Below are 19,573 nucleotides of genomic sequence, written 5' to 3'. Positions count from 1 at the left end.
TTTTTAGCACCTATTCAGTGTCATATACGGAACATAAAGGTTCAGTTATAATTACCAACCCACTTCCATCATTCAAGCCTCAATAAATGCAAACACGGCTGATTCAGCCTTTTATTTTTACCCACCTAAGTGGATGCTTCGAGAGCTGTGACAAAAATTGTGATCCTCCCACTCCTAAACTAATTTGATGGTGCGTCCCTATGGAGTACCTAGAAGGGTGCGCGTTGATGGAAAGTATAATTGGGCCGATCAATACCGGGGTTGGAAATGAGGACACAATCACCTAAAAATATGTTTCAGGATGCGCTCTTTTATGCCGTACCACTCAGCAATCGTGCAGTGGGAAGTTATCCAGACGGCCAGCCAATTAAATCCTCTAATGATACGGCGTCAAAGACTGAAGGAGGGATGAGGAGATAAGAGGGTGGACAAGAGGACGAGTCACTTTAGTGGAGTTTGTGTGCAGAGCCAGGCCATGAATGCAGGAAGTGTCAAAGTACTTTGGAGTAGAGGCAGGCTCAAGGTTAATGGAGGTCAAGCCATCGAGCGAAAGAGGACATCACAAATCACGATGCTATTATATGACCATTATCGTATTACCATCTCTACTATCCCAATGATTCACAGCGCAGAACTAGGAAGTGCATATCATTTATAATGTATGGATTCTTGATTCAAGAAATGCACTCGCTGGCCACTACATTAGCTTTACCGGTACTTTTCACTAACCCCATGGGGTACGTGAGCAGTACTTTGGAGGTCAGCAAAATTATTTGCAATAACATAGATCATTTATTAAAGCAATGGAAATAACCGGGAGGCCACTACACCAAAAACATGCCACATACAGTCAGACAGGATAGCTATATTACACAACACAAACAGTTTGCCTTGTAGCATAATCAGCAAAGTGATTTTTATAATGTTTTCAGATACCAAGAAAAAAAAAATCAACAACTAGGAAGCTTTTGTGGATTGCCTCATACTTCACACGTATGGATTTTTTTTTTTTTTTAGCAAGTGCATTGGCATTATTGTGACAGTATGTAACAAAACAAAGTTCTCATGGACGGCTCTCATGCAGTTTACGGGGCTGCAAATGTATTCAGTAATCAGATTACTTTTTCTGTATTGAATGGCTAAAGTTTTTTGTAGTGTACAATAATGTGATGATTTTATGACCGTTATGATTTTTTTTTTTATTGTGGCTGTAGTTGGCAGTGTAATCTGATTAATACGTCGCCTGTTGTGTGATGGATTTTCACATTGAAATTTTAGAGCACAATTGAGTGCAAGTGTATATATATTTTAAAAATGTCCAAGACATGCAATTTACAATTGGGTCCGAGAATCATATTTCTCGTGGCTCAATAGCTTTAGTATGCTTTAATCACACACGCACACACACGCACACACACACACACACACACAGGAGGCAATATTATAATGTAACTTTGCTACTCAACGAATGTGTGATTAAGATGTCTGGCCACTGCAAAAAGTAATGACCCCGCAGTATTTTTAATGCATCATCCCCAGAAGCGCCGATGCTGTCTCCTATCGGATAATACCTCCATTTAGAAGCATTACTTCTCTTGAGAAATGGCTTGGATGTGAGAGATGTTCTGGCCGCGTAACGAGGGCTTTGACCCTGAAGCAGAACATATTCAAGGCTTAACCACGCAGCACCAACTGATTACCTTCTCCTCTCCCGGTCAAATAGACCAATTAGTGGCTCTAATTACCTGGTACGAAGAAACTGGTGAATACCAAGAATGAATTTAATGGTACTTGACTTTTAATGCATAGCTCCATTAACACAATAGAGATCCAACTCTTCAAGACTAAAAGTAGAGCAATGATTCCGAATGACAAACTCTCTGAGCTAATGGTTATGAAGTACATCTCATCCTATAGAAGAGCTTGTCATAGTGGATTAGACATCCTACAGGGGAACAATTTATCACTCAACTCAGAAGTAATCTGCACAATTGATCTGAAAATCACATGATCTCGTGTCAGCAAAGACATGTATGTGTTATACACGTGGAAAAATAAGGCCAGCATTTTCCAAAATATCTTCTATGGGAATTTACTTCAAAAATAAAAAAGCAGATGCACATAAATTAATTTTTATGTGGTTGCAGGTTTCGTATATTTGAAGAAGCAGCACAATGTCCATTGAGTTGTAGCAAAACGTGACGAATATTTTTATAATTTAAAACATGATTGAATGCTATTTGTCATATTAATAATACAATACAAACAGTATTTTTTTTCCCAACACGTTGAAAGAGATGAATCACATTTCTATTAATTTCAATGAAGATAGATGGTTTGAATTACAAATTAAAGTCATAGCTCAGAGCACCACTGTATAGACTTTTCACAATATTTCTCTTTGGTGCTGTGCCCTGAGATATTCCTCGTATAAATTATGTACCTTGGTGCAATACATGCTCGATAACTGTGACAGATGTATAACTTACATCTGAGAGCCTTCTGAACCCGCCGCAGCTTCATGGCTGTTCTGTACGCTGAGAACTTGATGTTGTTCAAATCCGCTGACAGGGGGACACATACACAAACGGATGTTTATTATCATTAAAAACACAAAAACATTATCACACCAGACAAAGACACAAAGGGATGTTTATTATCATACCCGTGCAAGATGCCACCAGTGGTTATCCCTTTGCATCCCTTTTTGGTGTCTGTCTCTTCATTGTGTCAAGTAAGGTTAACATCAACAATTACAGTTAATTAACTGTTAAGCAAAAGGCAATCAGTGCAGCAGCGATGAGGTCACTGAATTTTGTTTTTTATCAGAAAAAAATAACACAAGACTCCTTAATGAGCTTGGTGGAGTTTCTTGACTTAATGCATGTCTCTGTACCACTAATTCATACACACAGAAAATTTCACAAATCGTATTTAAAGCCACACACCTCCAAAACATTTCTTTTATTCTTTCAGGCAGTGCGTATAAATATTAATAATGCAACTATCAATGGCATCTGATTCCCAGAAACAACAACAGCTGACTAAATACATAATAAATATACTAAATAATTTGCTCATGACATACTGCTACAAATAACATTCATGTAAACACTGCACAGATTATTCCTGGTCAAATTTGCAGTCACTCAACTGAAAAACACCCCAACAATAATCTGTATAAAATATAAATGGAAAGAAAGAAAAACAACCCTATCTGCTGGATCTAGTCAGCCACTTTTTAGTATCCACTGATTAAAAGAAAAAAGACTTATCGCGGCAGTGCAGCATGTTACTCACCAAGCGCTTGGTACAGTTCTGTCATCTTTGGGTGGTCCCAGCATGTGGTCTGCGCCTGATGGCTGCAGAAAAGCACAAAAAATGTGCAGATCAATCTTTTATGTGGCACATTTCAATAGTAAAGGCAAGACTAAATGTTTCTCATTAAAAATTAAAAAAAAAGTAAAACCACACAATGTGACAAAAACAATTAAAGCAAAGCACGGCAATTAAAAAGATAAAAACTACCAGACGAAGGTTTTTTTTTTTTTTTTTTAAGGAAGCTTGGATTTGAAGAGAGTTGGCACTGTCTCATGTCTTCACTCTCTCCAGGCAATTTATTCCACATTTGAAGGGTATTAAAACTGAAGACAGCTCCAGTGTGTTTTTTGTTCGAGGCACGGTGGCCGCTAGGTCATCTTAAAATAATAAAATAATGAAAACAAGAGAGAAAGCTCTTGAAGGTTGTGTCGGAAATGATACTTATAAATATTCAGCATTGGCAGCACGGTAAAAAGCGCAACTGTGGACGTACATGACACACAAAAGAAGCAGCAGCCCTCTCACGTTGAGTGCATTGAGAGAACTTGTGTTGCCACAATACATTTCTTTACCTGATCATTTATTGATCTTGCTTTTAATGGCAATTTATACTACGGTTTGTGTAGACCGATTGCACAATTCAACAAGGACGAAAAAAATCTTTTATTCGGACAAACATACTCGGATTTAATAGACGTATTAGTCCCTTGCGATAAATCAGAGCAGTTCAGAACTGCACCATTGCCAATTCAATTTTAGATTAAGTTGTTGCAATCATGTTTTTGTATTGATCCTATTTCATTGCTATAGCCAGTAAGTATATTTTATTGATTAGATAGATGCACAGACTGATACCCCATTCATATAAAAAATAACCGGATTCTCAAACTAATGGGACTTTTTTTTCTTCCTAGAATTCCCTCATAGTCTGAAGAGAAATTAAGCAAGGTGGACAAAATTAATAGTATACCTCTGTTAATGAAAGCCCATAGTGGTCACAGGAATAATTTGAATCTCCCAATAGTAGCACTAAATTAAATGTTGAATGAGAATTAACCAATGAGAACCAAACACTGCTTTTGAATTGTGGTTAAAGAGATTTATTTTACCAAAAGAACTCCAGAAACAGGCCAGGACAAAAAAGATGGTGCTCTTAACTTTATATGTAGCGCAACCTTTTGAAGCAATCACTGCAATCAAACCACTTTGGGAGCTTTCAGTCAGACCAGCTCAGTGGCCTAGTAGTAGAGTGTCCGCCCTGAGACTGGAAGGTTGTGGGTTCAAACCCCGGCCGGGTCATACCAAAGACTATAAAAATGGGACCCATTGCCTCCCTGCTTGGCACTCAGCATTAAGGGTTGGAATTGGGGGGTTAGATCACCAAATGATTCCCGAGCGCGGCACCGCTGCTGCTCACTGCTCCCCTCTCCCCCAGGGGATGGATTAAAATCACATGGGGATGGGTTAAATGCAGAGGACAAATTTCACCACACCCAGATGTGTGTGTGACGATGATCATTGGGACTTTGGGACTTTGACTTTGACTGCTGCACCTCACAGCGGGCATTCTAGCCCACTCAAACTGTTCCAGTTGTACCTGGCTTGAAATAAGACTGTAAAATACACAATTTGCTAAAAAACATTGATATAGGGATGTCCAATTGCTGTGATGACATCAACATGTTTTATATTTGCCCAAAGTTAAGGTGAGGAGGAAAATTTGATTTATATGCTTGTTCTATTACATATGGAGATATGTATATATGTATGTATTTAAAAAAATGTTGAATAGATGTCAGAAGTCAACTTTGAGTATAAAATTGACGAGTGACACATTCAGACTGCTCCACGAGGTCATTGTGGGCCAGTGAAGAACAAATAAAATTGTCTTCAAACACCAGTGGGTTTGACAGTGATGCATGACTAAAGCAATTTGAACAAATATAAAAACAACAATAACATGTGCTCCCTTTCGTCTTTTCTTTTTTTTTTTTTTTTTTTTTGTTGCCTCTGTTGCCAGGAATAAACACCAACCGTAGTGAGTGACCGTGAAGCTGCACTTACTTGATGTAATATGGCACTTTGTTCGGGGAGATGGCACGCTCCCATGGTATCTGCACTGAACCTGCACATACACACACACACACACGAGAAATGTATACAACGGGATAAGCCGCCATGCGTGAAAAGCCACAGTGCACAATGGACTCTGTGACATCGTGCCCAGATAGTGTTGTCCATTCAGACCTTATTAACAGGGCGGCTCGGGTGTGGCCAGACAAAGGACAAGAAGATAGCATTGTGTGTGTTTGGCACGACCAAATAGGAGGAAAAGGAGTGAGACGGGCGACAATGCGTTATATTCCGAGCAAGGAACATCAGTGGGCTTGTGAGCCACATTTGTTATTTCAGAAATGCTATTGTGACCTTTAGGTGAATGCAAACAGAAACCGGTGTTTTTGCTTCAAATAAAAAATGAAGTATATCGGTTTAGAATGATTCAAAACGGGTTTCTTTTTTTTCAAACTAGTATGAGCACCAACTACTGCTGAGGATGACTTACTCAATGTCTGATTTCTTCTTTTTTTTGTTTTGCCTTTAGTATTGTGGCTGGTATTGGGACCTTCCACAAGGTATCGATACCTCAAAACAAGGCCGCTATCAGCACAACCTTTATTGCCAAGGCAAAAAATTTGCAAAAAATATTAGCAGTTGACCCCAGCTGTTTGGTATTTGCAAATTTGCATTTTTTTTTTTCAAAAACTCTGCTTGGTCAGTTTTACTTATCAAATATGATCATATTGGAAGTAAAGCATGAAATTACTGTATTTGAATTAAAATAGTAAAATGGGGAAGAATATTCTTTGTCAGCTGCGACGCCTTTGTGCCCCATCTCAGTCATAGCCGTGAACGTCACGCTCGAGTTCACCTTGGCAGCCAAACAGAAGACAAAGCGTTGAAGATCTCAGTCGCGTGTGTGTGTGTGTGTGTGTGCGTGTGTGTGTGTGTGTGCGTGTGTGTGTGTGTGTGTGTGTGTGTGTGTGTGTGTGCATGTGTGTGTCTGCACTTTAAAATTGAGCAGAGGCAAGAAAAAAGGGCAGCAAGCCAAGAATGTGATCCCGTTTTAAAGGGCCAAGGGTGGTGAAAAAAAAAGTCCATCCATTGCTGAAAGTACAAATCAAATGTGTATCATTTTAAAAATGAAACTTGAGTTGTACTGTGTTGTTCAGCCACACAGATGATGCAGCTTGAATCAACTGCGTTAACCAGTCTGACCCTATGGATATTTACAATATCAATTGTTCTGAATTAACAGTTCTATGAATGAAGGCATTTTTCATGGAAACCTGTTTCCACCAGCAAAAAAAAATTGCTTTTAATAACTTTAATTCATTTAGTAAAACATTAAACATTCAAATGTGTATCTTATTAAACAATGTATATATTCTTTTACAAGTTATACCATTATAACATGAAAGATGAATACAAACTATGTATGTTGTCTTTTTTCCTTAAAATTTCATCTTTTCATCCTTCAGCTTATTAAATAATTGATTTACTGTAAATAAACATGTTAGTAAGATAAACAATTTTATATATACACATACATTTAACACTATTACAATTAATTGAAATTGAAGCAAGTAAGCATGATTACTATGCAGCCATCTCTTCTCTAATTACTGAATTAAAATTAATATTAATACTTATTGATCCTTTATCCCACTAAATCATTGGCTGATTGAGATACTGTAAAATCACTGCTTGCAAAATAAACTTTTTCAATAACTCACCAATGACAATTAAATCTATTTTTATTTTTATAATCCCACTGAGTAAATCAGACCATTTCAAATACCAAACACTTCACTTACGAATTTTCTGTCTGGTTTTTGTGGCCCTTGTGTACAAAAGTTGTTCACCCTTACTTCCAACAGTACAATATGTTGCTTAAAATACATAGTAGTTACAAAACGTGGCTTCCACTTATTTTTTCCATCCAGGCATCATAACAAAGCTCCACAAAGGCAGACTTCTCGGCATGGTGCAACGAGCTGAGCATCGCTGCTATTTACACCGCAGTGATGGCATCTGTGAGCCAGCATGACGGCAGTGAAAAGTGCGCCAGGCTGCCTGCCGAGAGACTCCCGCTCAGTCACGCCATTACCCGTCATCTCAGTCTAAACTGGGCTAAGTAAATCACATTTTTCGGTTTCTCTGCAGCCTCTCCTCATTTTTTTTTAAATCACCCAGCTCCGCTTAAGTAAGAGCAATGAGCTATGTGATGAGCACCGGCGGGGAGGCTTCTCGGAACATGAGCTTCAACCAAAATGCGCACGATAGCTGGGACAGTTTACAATCTTGTCACGCCAAACTGTAGTCTTCAAAATGCGGGGCGGGTATTTGAGGATGTTTGCTGAACTTGCTGCTTTTAATTTCAATCAATCATTACCTGGACCAAACTCTGAATTACATGATGGGACAATTTAGTAAGTTCAGGACAAAAGGGACTCTTCAGAACATCCAAACTGGATGACATTTGAGAGTAGAAATGTTAAACTCCTCATTCCAGATTGATTTTCATCATCGGGCATTTGGGCTATTTTACGGCCGCTTCTCCTGCCTCACCCCCTCCCCTCCTGCTTGGAGAGTTGGCCAGGTAATCCGTTCCTTTATGGATTCCAATTAAATTGGACTTGACCTTGAATTGACGTAGAAGAGTTTGTTTACTCGTCTGGCCATCTGAGTTTTTTGCTTGCTTATTGCTTACTTGAAAGGAAGTGCTGCGATCCAGGGCCAAAGTCTCGGTGTGCGTCCTGGAGTTGCTTTAGCCTCTCCTCAATGGAACCCTGAGAAGACACACAAAAAAAACACCATGTTAAATCAAAGGGAATAAAGCTAAGTGTCACCCAGCTGTCACAAAGCCCCACAATGGCAGCTCATACATGGCGAACACCTGCTATTCCACTAATAGCAAAGCCTGGAATACGAATGATGTCTTTCGCAAACGTTTACCCTCCTGAAGGACTTTGAGAAGCCTTTGAAGAGCATCAGGTAAGAAAGCTTGACACAGATCACAGAATCATAAATCGAGGTGGAAAGAGATCAGCGATTCCTCAGGTGCTCCGGCAGGCAACGTGCGAAAGAGGGCAAGGGGATGAAACGAAACGCGACGTGGATGAAGGATATCGGCGCCCGCATTCGCTTCATAAATTACGCTCCACTCAGCGGGGTGTTGAAACACATCTGCAAATATTGGGAGGTAAATCCAGTCGCAGTGACTCCTCCGTTAAAGAAAGACCAGCCTTGAAATATTACAGCCAAGGCTTGAATGACTCAGATACTTTTAAAATGATTTCTAAGGGTGCGTACGTCCTTGAAAATGAGCTGCTATGATTTGGGCTGTGATGTAACTAATTGCTGGCGAGCCCAAATGTGATCTGCTGTGCTCTGGCAATTTGAGCCGCCATAAGGAAGACAAATGCCTACATTAGCCCCAATCGAGAGCAGAGCAGCCAAAATCAACACGGTGCAGGAATAGGAAGTTGGGTGGCAGTTTTAATGAAGATGGAAGTGGTCCTGGCAGAAAGTGCCACAATGAATTGTTAACCTGAAAGAGTGCTATGTGAAGACATTAATGAAATACATGCCACAGTATCTTAAACCTTTTTTTCAAATACAAAACAGTACATTTATATTTGGGTACTTTTTTGGTGATTCCAGCACATTTGCACAAGTTCCTACAGAATGAAAGGCTTAAAAAAATCAATAAATAAAAATCTAAACCATACCAACATGTGTATAAACCCTAAACCTAACCTCTTGTTGTTAGCAAACCAATGTAGCACAAGTATAGGTAATGAAGCGCTTGGTGAGTGCTTTAAATATAATCAATGCAGAAATGGTGTGTGTGTGTGTGTGTGTGTGTGTGTGAAATTCCTATGAGATTTGGAGAGAAAAGCTTGAGAAGAATCGCATTGTGACCTTGCATCGCCGCCAGCAATCCAATAGGTTCAAGACGGAGGACAAAGGCTAATGTTGAAGCAGCCAACTTTACTTGCTTCACTGGATTACAAAACAAACCCTCCGGTTTAATCTGCTGTGTGTTGTTGAGCCGGCCAACTGATTCACTCTGAACCATTTTGAGGCCTCGGAGGCAAAGGAATGAAACAAGGAAGATAGAGGCAACAAGTGCACTTTTGAAATGGGAGAATTGATTTCTAGGAAAAAGGCAGAACCGAGGTTTTAACTATCGGAAGCCCTGTGGGAGAAACAGTGAAAATCTTGCCATGGGTCAACTGAACCTTATGAAAGCTTTAAAAATGAAAATAGTGGTTCTCAAACATTGTCGATCCAGGACAACTGTTTGTTTGATATCCCCATAAGCGGCTTTGCATTTCTTTAAAGGATGCAAAAGTAATTATTTGGTCTCCCAAGATAGTTTGAGGACTACTGCATCAAAGCCTCGAGTGCTTATGGGAATTTTAATGTGAGAGGATACTGGGCAACTTTGGAGACCGGGTGTGTACCTGTAGCAGTTTCCATCTGTTATTGAGGTGCTCCAGGGCGCGAGCGTTTTCCATGGACAAATGAACGTCGGAAATAGCCAGTTGGTGGGCCAGGTCGTTGATGTGCTTCATTCCCTCCTTCACCTGCGTCAGTTCTTCTTTGAAAAGCTGCAGTGGAATTTAATTGCTCTAATTAAATTATTATAATAATGACGCAGACATCCAAAACATTGGAAAATTGAACTGTGTGAAAATGTGGGTTATCGAAATTCTAACTAAAAGGAACATTTACACACAATCATCGTCACTGTCTGTAGCGGTTCTAAAGGTGAGTGCAAGAGACTCTTTGAACCAGTCTCACCACGACCAATAAAACACAGAGTGGGAACACATCTTATGGGTGCATATATATTTATGACTGTGCCAGATATTTTGCTCTGTCAGCAGTTTTTAATACTTTTGGGCATTTTGAGTGCAGATCTTAAAAAACTTGAAAGTTGAGATGAACCCCGAGGAGGAAATCTTTTATGTGATATTTATTTGCGATGAGACTGCAACACAGTCATGGTTATTACCCAGCTTCTGGGAAGATGATTCAGGAGTGGGAATTTTCGCCCACGCACGATCCTCGTTCTGGTTTGAACCCGAGCAACTTGTTTTGTGCACTCAGGCACAGAAAAGGACTTTCGGTTGGCACAAAGTTGTAAGTACATAATTGTCCAAAATGTCTGAGATGAAAAGCAAGTAACGTGAGTGACATGAGAGTGAGTGTTTTCTCAAACTGAGTATGGAAATGAGGCTTTGGTTCTAAACTGATAAAAACAAGCTATGACATTTTAACTAATCGAGCAACCCATTATCAAGAGTTGATTAACTAATCGACGGCGTCTGATGACAGCGTCTTATTAGCATGTGTTGTCACATGTACTTTTTGGTTTTCATCATTCAGTGCGCGAGAATCTGCTCCAAAGGTTGGAACGAAGCGTGCTGGCCGTGACACAAGTCCACGCTGCAACATGATTACTGTGCCCTTTTTCCTAATGAATAGCGGCACGCAATTATAGGCCGCAACGACTCCTCCGTAATGACGAAGCCAGTGACCTGCCACTTGTTTAACTTGTGCGAGGATCCTAACCTAAGCCTTGTCATCATCATGCTGACTGGCAACACTGGGCTCAATTATTCATGAAAACATACTGCGTTGGTGTTTTAATGGATTACACAGTCTTTTGTGTGAGGTGGATGTTTTCTTCAGAGCAGATGGTATCAAGTCAAACCTGAGTAAGTAGGTCTTACCTTCATGTCTTGAGTAAGTCCTTTGTCAAGTTACCTTATTCATGAATTAATTTGGGTCAAATTGGACTTCTTTTAACACTAGACATCAATTATGCCCAAAAAGAGGGCAGATGGGTACATATTTATTCACCTTGGTAGCATCTATGTGGTCTTGCAGGGAGTCGATGAAGAGGTCTCCCACGGGCTCCCATGCGTCTCTCACCCCTTCGGCCTGCTCAAGGGCCACCGCTAGCTCCTCCATCACCGCCTGGATCTGGAGGAGACGCTCTAAGGTCCTCTCCATGTGTCTGTTGTGATTGGAAACAAAACAAGTAGCGTGAAGCTGTTTCAATTGTCCATTTTTGGCAGAACTCAAGGGGCTGTGTTTGTGGAGAGAATATTTTGCTGTGAGTTTGGTTGGATGCAGTTTTGCTACATGTTGGCTCTCTTTCTGTTAGAGTAGGAGGTTTTACAATATATATAATTTCCATAACATGCATGCTAATTTCCATTAGCCCATGTATGAATTTCAAACACAATAAGAAACAAGCAGTGACCTGTGTCGGTCGACACAACGTGCCGTCAGCTTCTCCCACAGGTCGCTGGCCACATTGGCCTGCTTCCACACCGAGCGGCTCACATTCAGAATCCGCCGGCGGGGTGACACCTCTGCAGAGATGGGACAATGGTAAAATAGATAAATTCTCAAAGGGATAATGTCTTGATATTAAATAGTGATAAAAGATAAAAAGGTGCTTATAAAGACAGAATGGTCTGGGAAATAACAAGGAAGGATTGGGAGGGAAGAAGACCATACGAATTAGGGGATAAACAAAAGACAAGAACTTTGCAATCCACAGGAAATTAAACAAAAATTCTCATCTCAGCATCATTAAAAGTCAAGAAACTCGAAGTCAACACACATGGTTTGTCTTCGCAGGCCAAATAAAATGATATTGTGGGCCGGAATTGGCCCCTGGGCCTTGGCTTTGACATCCGCAGTGAAGACAAATGCGACTGGAACTCTTTGGCTTAGTTCTTTTTATACCTGGACTGGATTCAAATGGACCTCCGACTTGAAACATGTACGAGTACAAAAAGCAAATCCGTGCCATTGTTACATATATTTGTCTAAGTCAGAGGTCACGTTTCCGATTCAAATGATTAGCTCATCAGCAAATTACATCTGTAACTCTTTGACCCTGGATAAACTTGGTTGGGGATACAGAAAATATGTTCTTGAGGTTTGCACCTTGTACCGACAGCGATGGATGCCTTCTGTATATGTGGTTTCTGACAATGATTTGAGCTGCTGACCTTTGCCTTCTGCTAGGGTCTCCTCCGGCTCCTGAAAAGGATGCTGAGCCAGGAAGGACTGGGCGGACTCCAAGACCGAGTAGATGAACGGCCCTCGAGACTTGACATCCTCCATGAAAGCCTGGTGAGAGAACCAAAAGAGAGGGAAGCGAGCATGAATAAAAGAACAAACTCAAAGAAACAGTTTCTCGGCAAACCAACAACCTCTGACCAGACATCTAAAAGAGCGAGAGGGAAATGTGCCTTGTTTATAAAAGATTCAGTTACAAGCCTAGCGCACAGATTTGCAGAGCCTTCAGACAAACGCGGCGATAATCCTTCACAGTCAGAAAAAAAACTAAGTGGGTTTGGCTTCCAATGATCTGTAATTCAAACAAGTTTATGTCAGCCATCTGTTACAGTATTTACTCCCAGGCAGTCAATGATAGTGATGTATCGCCACTGGGAAACGACCACCTGAGGAGAAAAAGCAAGATATTTACAGTCCTTACAAGCACACCCGAATGCACCATTAAGCAAGCAAGTGGATTGAGGCACATACCGACTGATATCTGCCTGGTACCAGGCTGTGGATCATTTGGTACCGGGCCAATAGAAAGAAGACTTGTCAGTTTTGATGCTTGAAAAATTAAGGCTATACGCGGGTAGAAATTCCCTGTTTGCACCTTTTTGTTTATTCACTCAAAGTGTCGTGGCGGCAACGTGATAAGGTAATGGGAAGCCCTTTTTGGATTGCTTGTTAAAGAGGAAATTACAATACAAAGCAAATCAAAGTGGCACGTAACAGCTCCTATAACATTTCCTTGTTTTTCAGGGAACCGGAGAAAAAGTCAGACTACACTCTGGATGGTTGCCAGTCAACCACAGGATACATATAGACAGACAAGCATTGGCATTCGGGTTTGCACCATCACTTGTGGAGTCGTCAGGTAAAACAATTAATGATTTCTAACCAAAATAAAAAAAAAAAGAAAACCAGTTTTTCAGTCACAGCCTGACTGGAGTCGTGATGAGTCACAGCACTTTTTGCACAAGTTATAGACGATCTAATCTCCGTTAAAAGCATCATAGCAAACAACTTCAGATGGGGAATACCAGATAAGACACAAATACACACCAGGAAGACCTCAGCAGCAAGTTTTGAGCACAGAAGTTAGTTCAAGGCATCACGGGGTTCGACTGGCAGGATCACATGGGATTACATTGCAGTGTGCTTGTGCTGGAAGCCCAGAGAAGAGCTCAGAAAGCAGTATGAATCCTCTAAGGGAAAGTCATACAGCTGGCCTGCTGGCACAAAAGAGTCAATTAAATGGCAAGAAGGAGGCTCCACTGGTTGAGAAGACATGGGGGGTCGCACAAGCACTGCCTGGAACTGGCATGTTCTCCAGCATAATAACTAATCTTTGACTACTTTTGCAATACAGGGATTTCATTTTCTTTACAGAACGTCATAAAGGTTCAAGTGTGTGCGTGTGTTTATTATGTCTTTATTTGAGGTGTCCTTGAACATTTTAGATCCAGGTAGAGATTTTTTTTTTTCGCAAGGAGCCCTTTGTATAGGGTCTTGATTGGTTTCAATGGGAGATGATGCTATCTGCGGTAAAATGTCTCTTGTTCGTTTCTGAAATAAAGCCTTGATTTTTGACTGGCTTTTCAAACGCAACATTGAACTATGCCGTCATAGGTAGTCTGCTCGTAGGCGTCGCTCTATTTATTTATGGGACTTGTAGGCTTTTGCGCTTGAACTTGAGTCCAAAAAAAAACCTTGGACTATTTAGGGTATTTTTAGCAATTTTCATTTTCTGCAGTAACGATCTTAATAACAATAATTGTACTTTAGTCAAACAAAGTACTTGAATTTAGTCAAACAAATTTCTAAAGTACAAAATGTGAGAAGCTGGTACCCCTCCGGCCCACAGTGCTTTTTGAAGAAAAGTGTGAGTCATGGTGGTTGCTGCTCCTGCGCTTGTTGTGTTGATAATACAACTCAGCTTTGTAGTATGCAACTCATTGGAATGCTATGCTAATTGTCTTTGAGCCGTAATAATGCCGTGGATGAAATGTTGCCATGCTGATTACACACCAGCTTCAACACGAATTACAATTTCAGCAGACAATTTACAGTGAGTTCTATATAGGGCCCAGCTAGCTTGAGAAACCCCAGGCGATGAGATTCAAACACAAAAACCCAAATGAAAGGCAAGCACATGGCAGCCAGCGCTGAGGAAAATATGATTTAAAAGTCTGAAATTTGAGAGCTCGATAAGATTCCCTGTGCAAACCTTCCTCCGTCGCACAAACAAGCAAACCACTTCCCACATCTATCCCTTTTTTTTTTATTGCTCACCATTCCCATCTACTCAGGTTCCCCACTGTTTCTATGCCGCCTCTTTTCAGTCTGACCAGAGCGGCTCCATGAATTCCTCGACTAGCTGCCTTGTTAAAATTTTAATACAGGCTAAATTTCACACTCCGAGGCTTCATCCTTGGTTGAATGAATATTAAGAAGCTTCAGATCAGACTAGGGTGAATTATGCACAGTGTAGAGCATTTCCGTGGGAGGAAATGACTTCAATGACTTCATCTCAACGTGTTGCTGGCATCACATTTACTTTTACCTGTAGACAGCCCCTCATTGGGATTTGTTGACAAGGAAGATGGATTTTTTTCTTCCTTTCACACGAGGCAAAGAAAAAGACTGATGCTGTGTAAAGAGCAGCAAAATCCTCCTTCCTCGTGTTGCACACATGCTCACTCACCCCAACATTGAGGAAAGAAAGACAAATATTTTCTCTTCCCAAATCCCTTGGTCACCCTCGAGGACACACTCCTCCTCCTAAACTCCTAAAGACACAAGCAAATCTTTTTTTTTTTTTTTTTTTTTTTTTAAAGACAGATGGGAATTCATCATCGGCACAAAGAAGACATTGGGATAAATCCACTTAGGATCAATAATTCACATTTCTTAAAACACTTTAAATCTCCATAGAACTCTGGCATGCAATCTCCAATTTTGCTTTGTTGGAGGAAGTTTCAGAGCAACCAGGCACCGAGAAAGCTGAGACACTGCAGATTATAAATCCGGTTGCGGTGAAAATGGATACGAGACACACCCAGACAGGACGAGAGGGGAGAAAATGAATGAAAAGTTTATTCTCTGAATCCTCACTTTACAGCAAAGGTGGAGGGATGTATGATTGAAGTGATGCAATGACTTCAGTGTGTGGAGTTCCACAGGGTTCTTTTCTTAGACCCTTGCTGTTGTTACCATTTATTAAATGTATTAGGTGCCAATTTGTGTTACTTCCTAAGCCTGACTACACTTTTGCTGTCCCTGTAAATATCAAATTAAATAATGAAGTATCGTAAATAATGTCTTTTTGACAACTTGGAATGAAACTGTTGATTGCATCACTACCTGTTCTATCTAATTTTATTGTCATGTTATTTGTTATTTTTGTAACTTTGCCTATATTATATAATACTTTTTGAAATTAAGGATGGAGCAACTGATTGTTAATTTTATTTAGTTTGCATTGTCAAGATGAAAAGCTACAATATTTGTTACAAAGCATTTATTGTTTATGTCGGATAACACACACCCATTTGTATTTTAGCTATCTAAAATCAGTCGATTCAACTTCAATCATTCACCTCGCAGGCATCCCCCAGTCATCACACATGTGCCCCAGGGATCTGTTATGGGACCCATTCTTTTCTTCACATATCTCGTTCCCACAGGAAATACCACAAACACAAGATCACAAATCCAAGTACCATGCCCCACCATCATCTGAAATTCTATCATTTTTAGCGCAAACCTCACAAAATTGATTTCTCCCAGTCATGTTGAAATCTGCACTTATCAAAACGATCAGTTTCCCCATTACAATTCCGCATGTTAAGAGTATGTCACCCGACAGCAACCTATCTTTTAAAACTCAAATAAATAACATCACACGGTCCACATCCTACCTCCATCTCCGCAGTATTAATGGCCTTCGCCCGTTCCTCACTCCCTGCTCCACTGCCATCTCCGTTCACCGCAATTTCCTTCTTTTTAGTCTCCCTCACAAATCCCTCCATAAACTCCAACTGGTCCATAATTCAGCTGCTTGAATCATTACAAAAACCAGGTTCCATCAACCACATCAACTCATTTTTACAACATTTAGAATCCTCCTGTTCCTTTTCAAGGCCATTCAAAACATCACCCGACCAAATCTGTTAGCCATCATATAGTTTTCCATCACGACTGGCACACTCATCATCTGCCCCTTAACAAAATATCTGTCCAGAATTGTTGTTTGTACAATCTTTCTTTTGTTCTTTTCTTTCCACTTTGATTTTACTGTTTTATTTATTATAGCTGCTCAGCTCACATGCAGATTGATATATTATCTGTTTACACGTGTAAAGGGTAGAAATACAGATGACATTTGTTTGCCCATCTATGACCTTTTGCATTGTTTGTTTGCTCTTGGCTGAACGAACTTGGCCGAAGCAAAGCTATGGGGTGGTTTGGTTTTTCCGAATTTTTGCCTGCAAGTCAAAGCAAAAACAAATCACCTGAATGATGGCTCATACCTTGTGCATTAGGGCATTCATATCTCGAGGCACTATTGACTAAAGAAAGTGACATTTAGTCAAACGCCTTTCCCCAATTCAGAGTTTAACCTGTGGATGTACTTTGTAATTTTGTGAAAAGTGCGATATCAAAAAGCAACTTAATAAAGTGTTAATCTTGGCACTTCTTTAAACTCAAAAACCAAGATGTCCTTGCGATATTTGATTTCTTTTAATGTTATCAAACAGTAAAAATGTCCCGCCGACCGCTGGACAATAACACATTCAAATCGCACGATAACAGAAGCCGCGAGGGCCTCCTATCTTGAAACTTTGACTCGTGACAATCAAGACTCAAGCCTTGATGTTGCGCCTCAAAAACATTAAACAGACGATAATGTATTTTTTTTTTTCCTTCCGTACCATCCGTCTCAGACTGGAACCAATTTACCATAGAAAATGTAGATATAAATGGCTGAGCAATCACACGCATCACATAGATCATAGCACATGACCCTGGGAACACCCTCAATCCATTTTCACACTAAGAAAACAGATAGCAAGCTTAAAAGTGGAAAGGGGCACTCAGCGGGACTTGTCCTCGCCGCTACACTTCCATTAAGCCGTAACGCCCACTGAATACATCTCTCTGTATTTATGTGTAAATCTATCAGACTGTGGTCACAAATTCCTCTTGAGGCACTCGAGTCAATGGATTCTGTGCGCTATTTCAAAAGGCTTCGGCATTACCTGGTGGAACTCCCTCTGGTGCTGCACGGCCCCCACGTCGCCTCCTATGGGCAGCTGCTCCGACAGCTCCTCGTCCTTCGCTGTCAGCCATTCGATGATCTCCTGCAGGGAGAGCTGCAGCTTCCCACTGTTGTCCGAGATGGCCTCTATTCGAACACTGACAACACACACATATAACCAAGCAACATTTGGTTACATACTTCTACCAGTACAGCAGTCACGTGGCTTGACTTGAGACTTGGGTCTCAAGACCCAACTTGACTATGACCTGTTAGTTTTACAGTGAAATTTGTTAGAGTGTACTGTACTAGATATTGTGTGTGTGAGGGGCTTAAATAAGATGTTTCAAGAATACTATGTTTGCTGGTAGTTTATGCTCTTAATGTTCTAAATTCTAATAGTATTACATTATCTTTACTTTAAGAAGTATCCTAATGCTAGTGTATTTTTTTGTAGTGAATTTGCCCATTGTGGGATTTTTTTTTTGACAACTTTTATTCCGAACATTTAAATCCCTGGAGAATAAACGTGGAGAGAGAGAAAAAAGAGAGGAATAAAAAAAGAGATTCGGATTAATTCTTCTACCTTTTGTTCGCTTACCACATGCTACATATAGCAAGTAAAGAAAATACAATTGCAAATAAAGGTGCAGGGTAATCACTGTGCAATGAGGATAAATTATTCATAAGTAAGTAATTCATTAGCTGAGCCGACACTTTGTTATTGTTGCCGGCAAAACATGAAATAGATAACAGTGCTTTTTAAAACAAAAATGTGAATATATATATATATATATATATATACATATACACATATATATATATTTTTAAAGATATCTTCATCTTTAATTACTGTACACTAAGAGAGGATCAGTATAGGAAATGGATGGATGAATGTTTAATTACCACCAAGCAGCAAGCACCAAGTGTTGCTTTTACACTGCAACTGGCATTAAAAGGGCTATAAAGCGACATTAAAGCCGTGAAAATATCCCAGTGTTTCATTTACACACCAGAAGCCAGTACTCGAGCACCATCACCATAATGAGGGGAGTCGGAAACACATCGGTGAAATCGTCAGTAGTCATCAAATATAGCCACACAATAATGTCACATGGCGGCAAGGCATATGATTCGCCAGATCTGTGTAAGGAGTTTTTCTCTACGTGTACCATTAGCACACGTTCATCAGCGGGTTCACTTCAGTTCACATTGGTGAGTGGAGAAAAGGAAGTGTAAGGCAGTTTTCTGCAAACTGAATTTGGCACACATGAGCACACAAGAGAGATGTGGAATTACATCAGAGATGCCAGCAGGAAGGAGGGAAAGAAGGTAGATGGAAAGAAGGTGGGTAAGTATGAAAAGATTAGAATTAATTGATTAGGTAGTAATTAAGTACGCCGGCAGGAAGATAACTCTTACGTTTGACTGACACTGATAAGGAGGTATTTGTTAGATAGCATCATAAAATGCTCCATGTTGGGGTTGTAGTTTAAATAAATTCAAATACATTCATTATAAACAACAAGAAACGTAAAGAGTGCTTATCAGTGCAAAAATGTACATACAGAATGGATAAACAACTCGATTATAATATATCGAAAGTTGAGTTTAAGTGGACGACTCGATGACGTCATTCATATTTTTTTAAATACAACTCACCATGACAGCAAATACGTATAAATACAGCAGTACAACTTTACACACAGCTTCTGAGTCATACACAAAAACTAGGCTCTTGCTTGTCTGAGTAAGGTCATCCATCAGCAGACAGCCCTGGCATCGAAATGCTTCTACCCTCACAACAAAAACCTCCGGACGTTCACAAGCTAATAC

General features: G+C 40.2%; 1 protein-coding gene across 3 annotated transcripts in view; it reads right to left on the bottom strand.

Moving 5' to 3' along the window:
* drp2 (dystrophin related protein 2) overlaps positions 1 to 19,573 on the bottom strand; it is a 102,680-nt gene that overhangs the window by 21,634 nt on the left and 61,473 nt on the right. For all 3 annotated transcript variants that reach the window (XM_049754888.2, XM_049754881.2, XM_049754897.2), the window contains exons 4-12: positions 17,739 to 17,895; positions 12,423 to 12,543; positions 11,663 to 11,774; positions 11,257 to 11,413; positions 9,852 to 9,998; positions 8,093 to 8,171; positions 5,386 to 5,446; positions 3,301 to 3,362; positions 2,490 to 2,564 (exon numbers count right to left, since the gene is read on the bottom strand). In XM_049754888.2, coding sequence (XP_049610845.1) covers positions 2,490 to 2,564; positions 3,301 to 3,362; positions 5,386 to 5,446; positions 8,093 to 8,171; positions 9,852 to 9,998; positions 11,257 to 11,413; positions 11,663 to 11,774; positions 12,423 to 12,543; positions 17,739 to 17,895 — 971 coding nt within the window. The remainder of the gene's footprint in view (positions 1 to 2,489; positions 2,565 to 3,300; positions 3,363 to 5,385; positions 5,447 to 8,092; positions 8,172 to 9,851; positions 9,999 to 11,256; positions 11,414 to 11,662; positions 11,775 to 12,422; positions 12,544 to 17,738; positions 17,896 to 19,573) is intronic.

This window comes from Syngnathus scovelli, chromosome 1 (assembly GCF_024217435.2).
Source record: "Syngnathus scovelli strain Florida chromosome 1, RoL_Ssco_1.2, whole genome shotgun sequence".
Lineage (NCBI taxonomy): Eukaryota > Metazoa > Chordata > Actinopteri > Syngnathiformes > Syngnathidae > Syngnathus > Syngnathus scovelli.
This window is presented reverse-complemented; position numbering and strand designations above follow the sequence as displayed.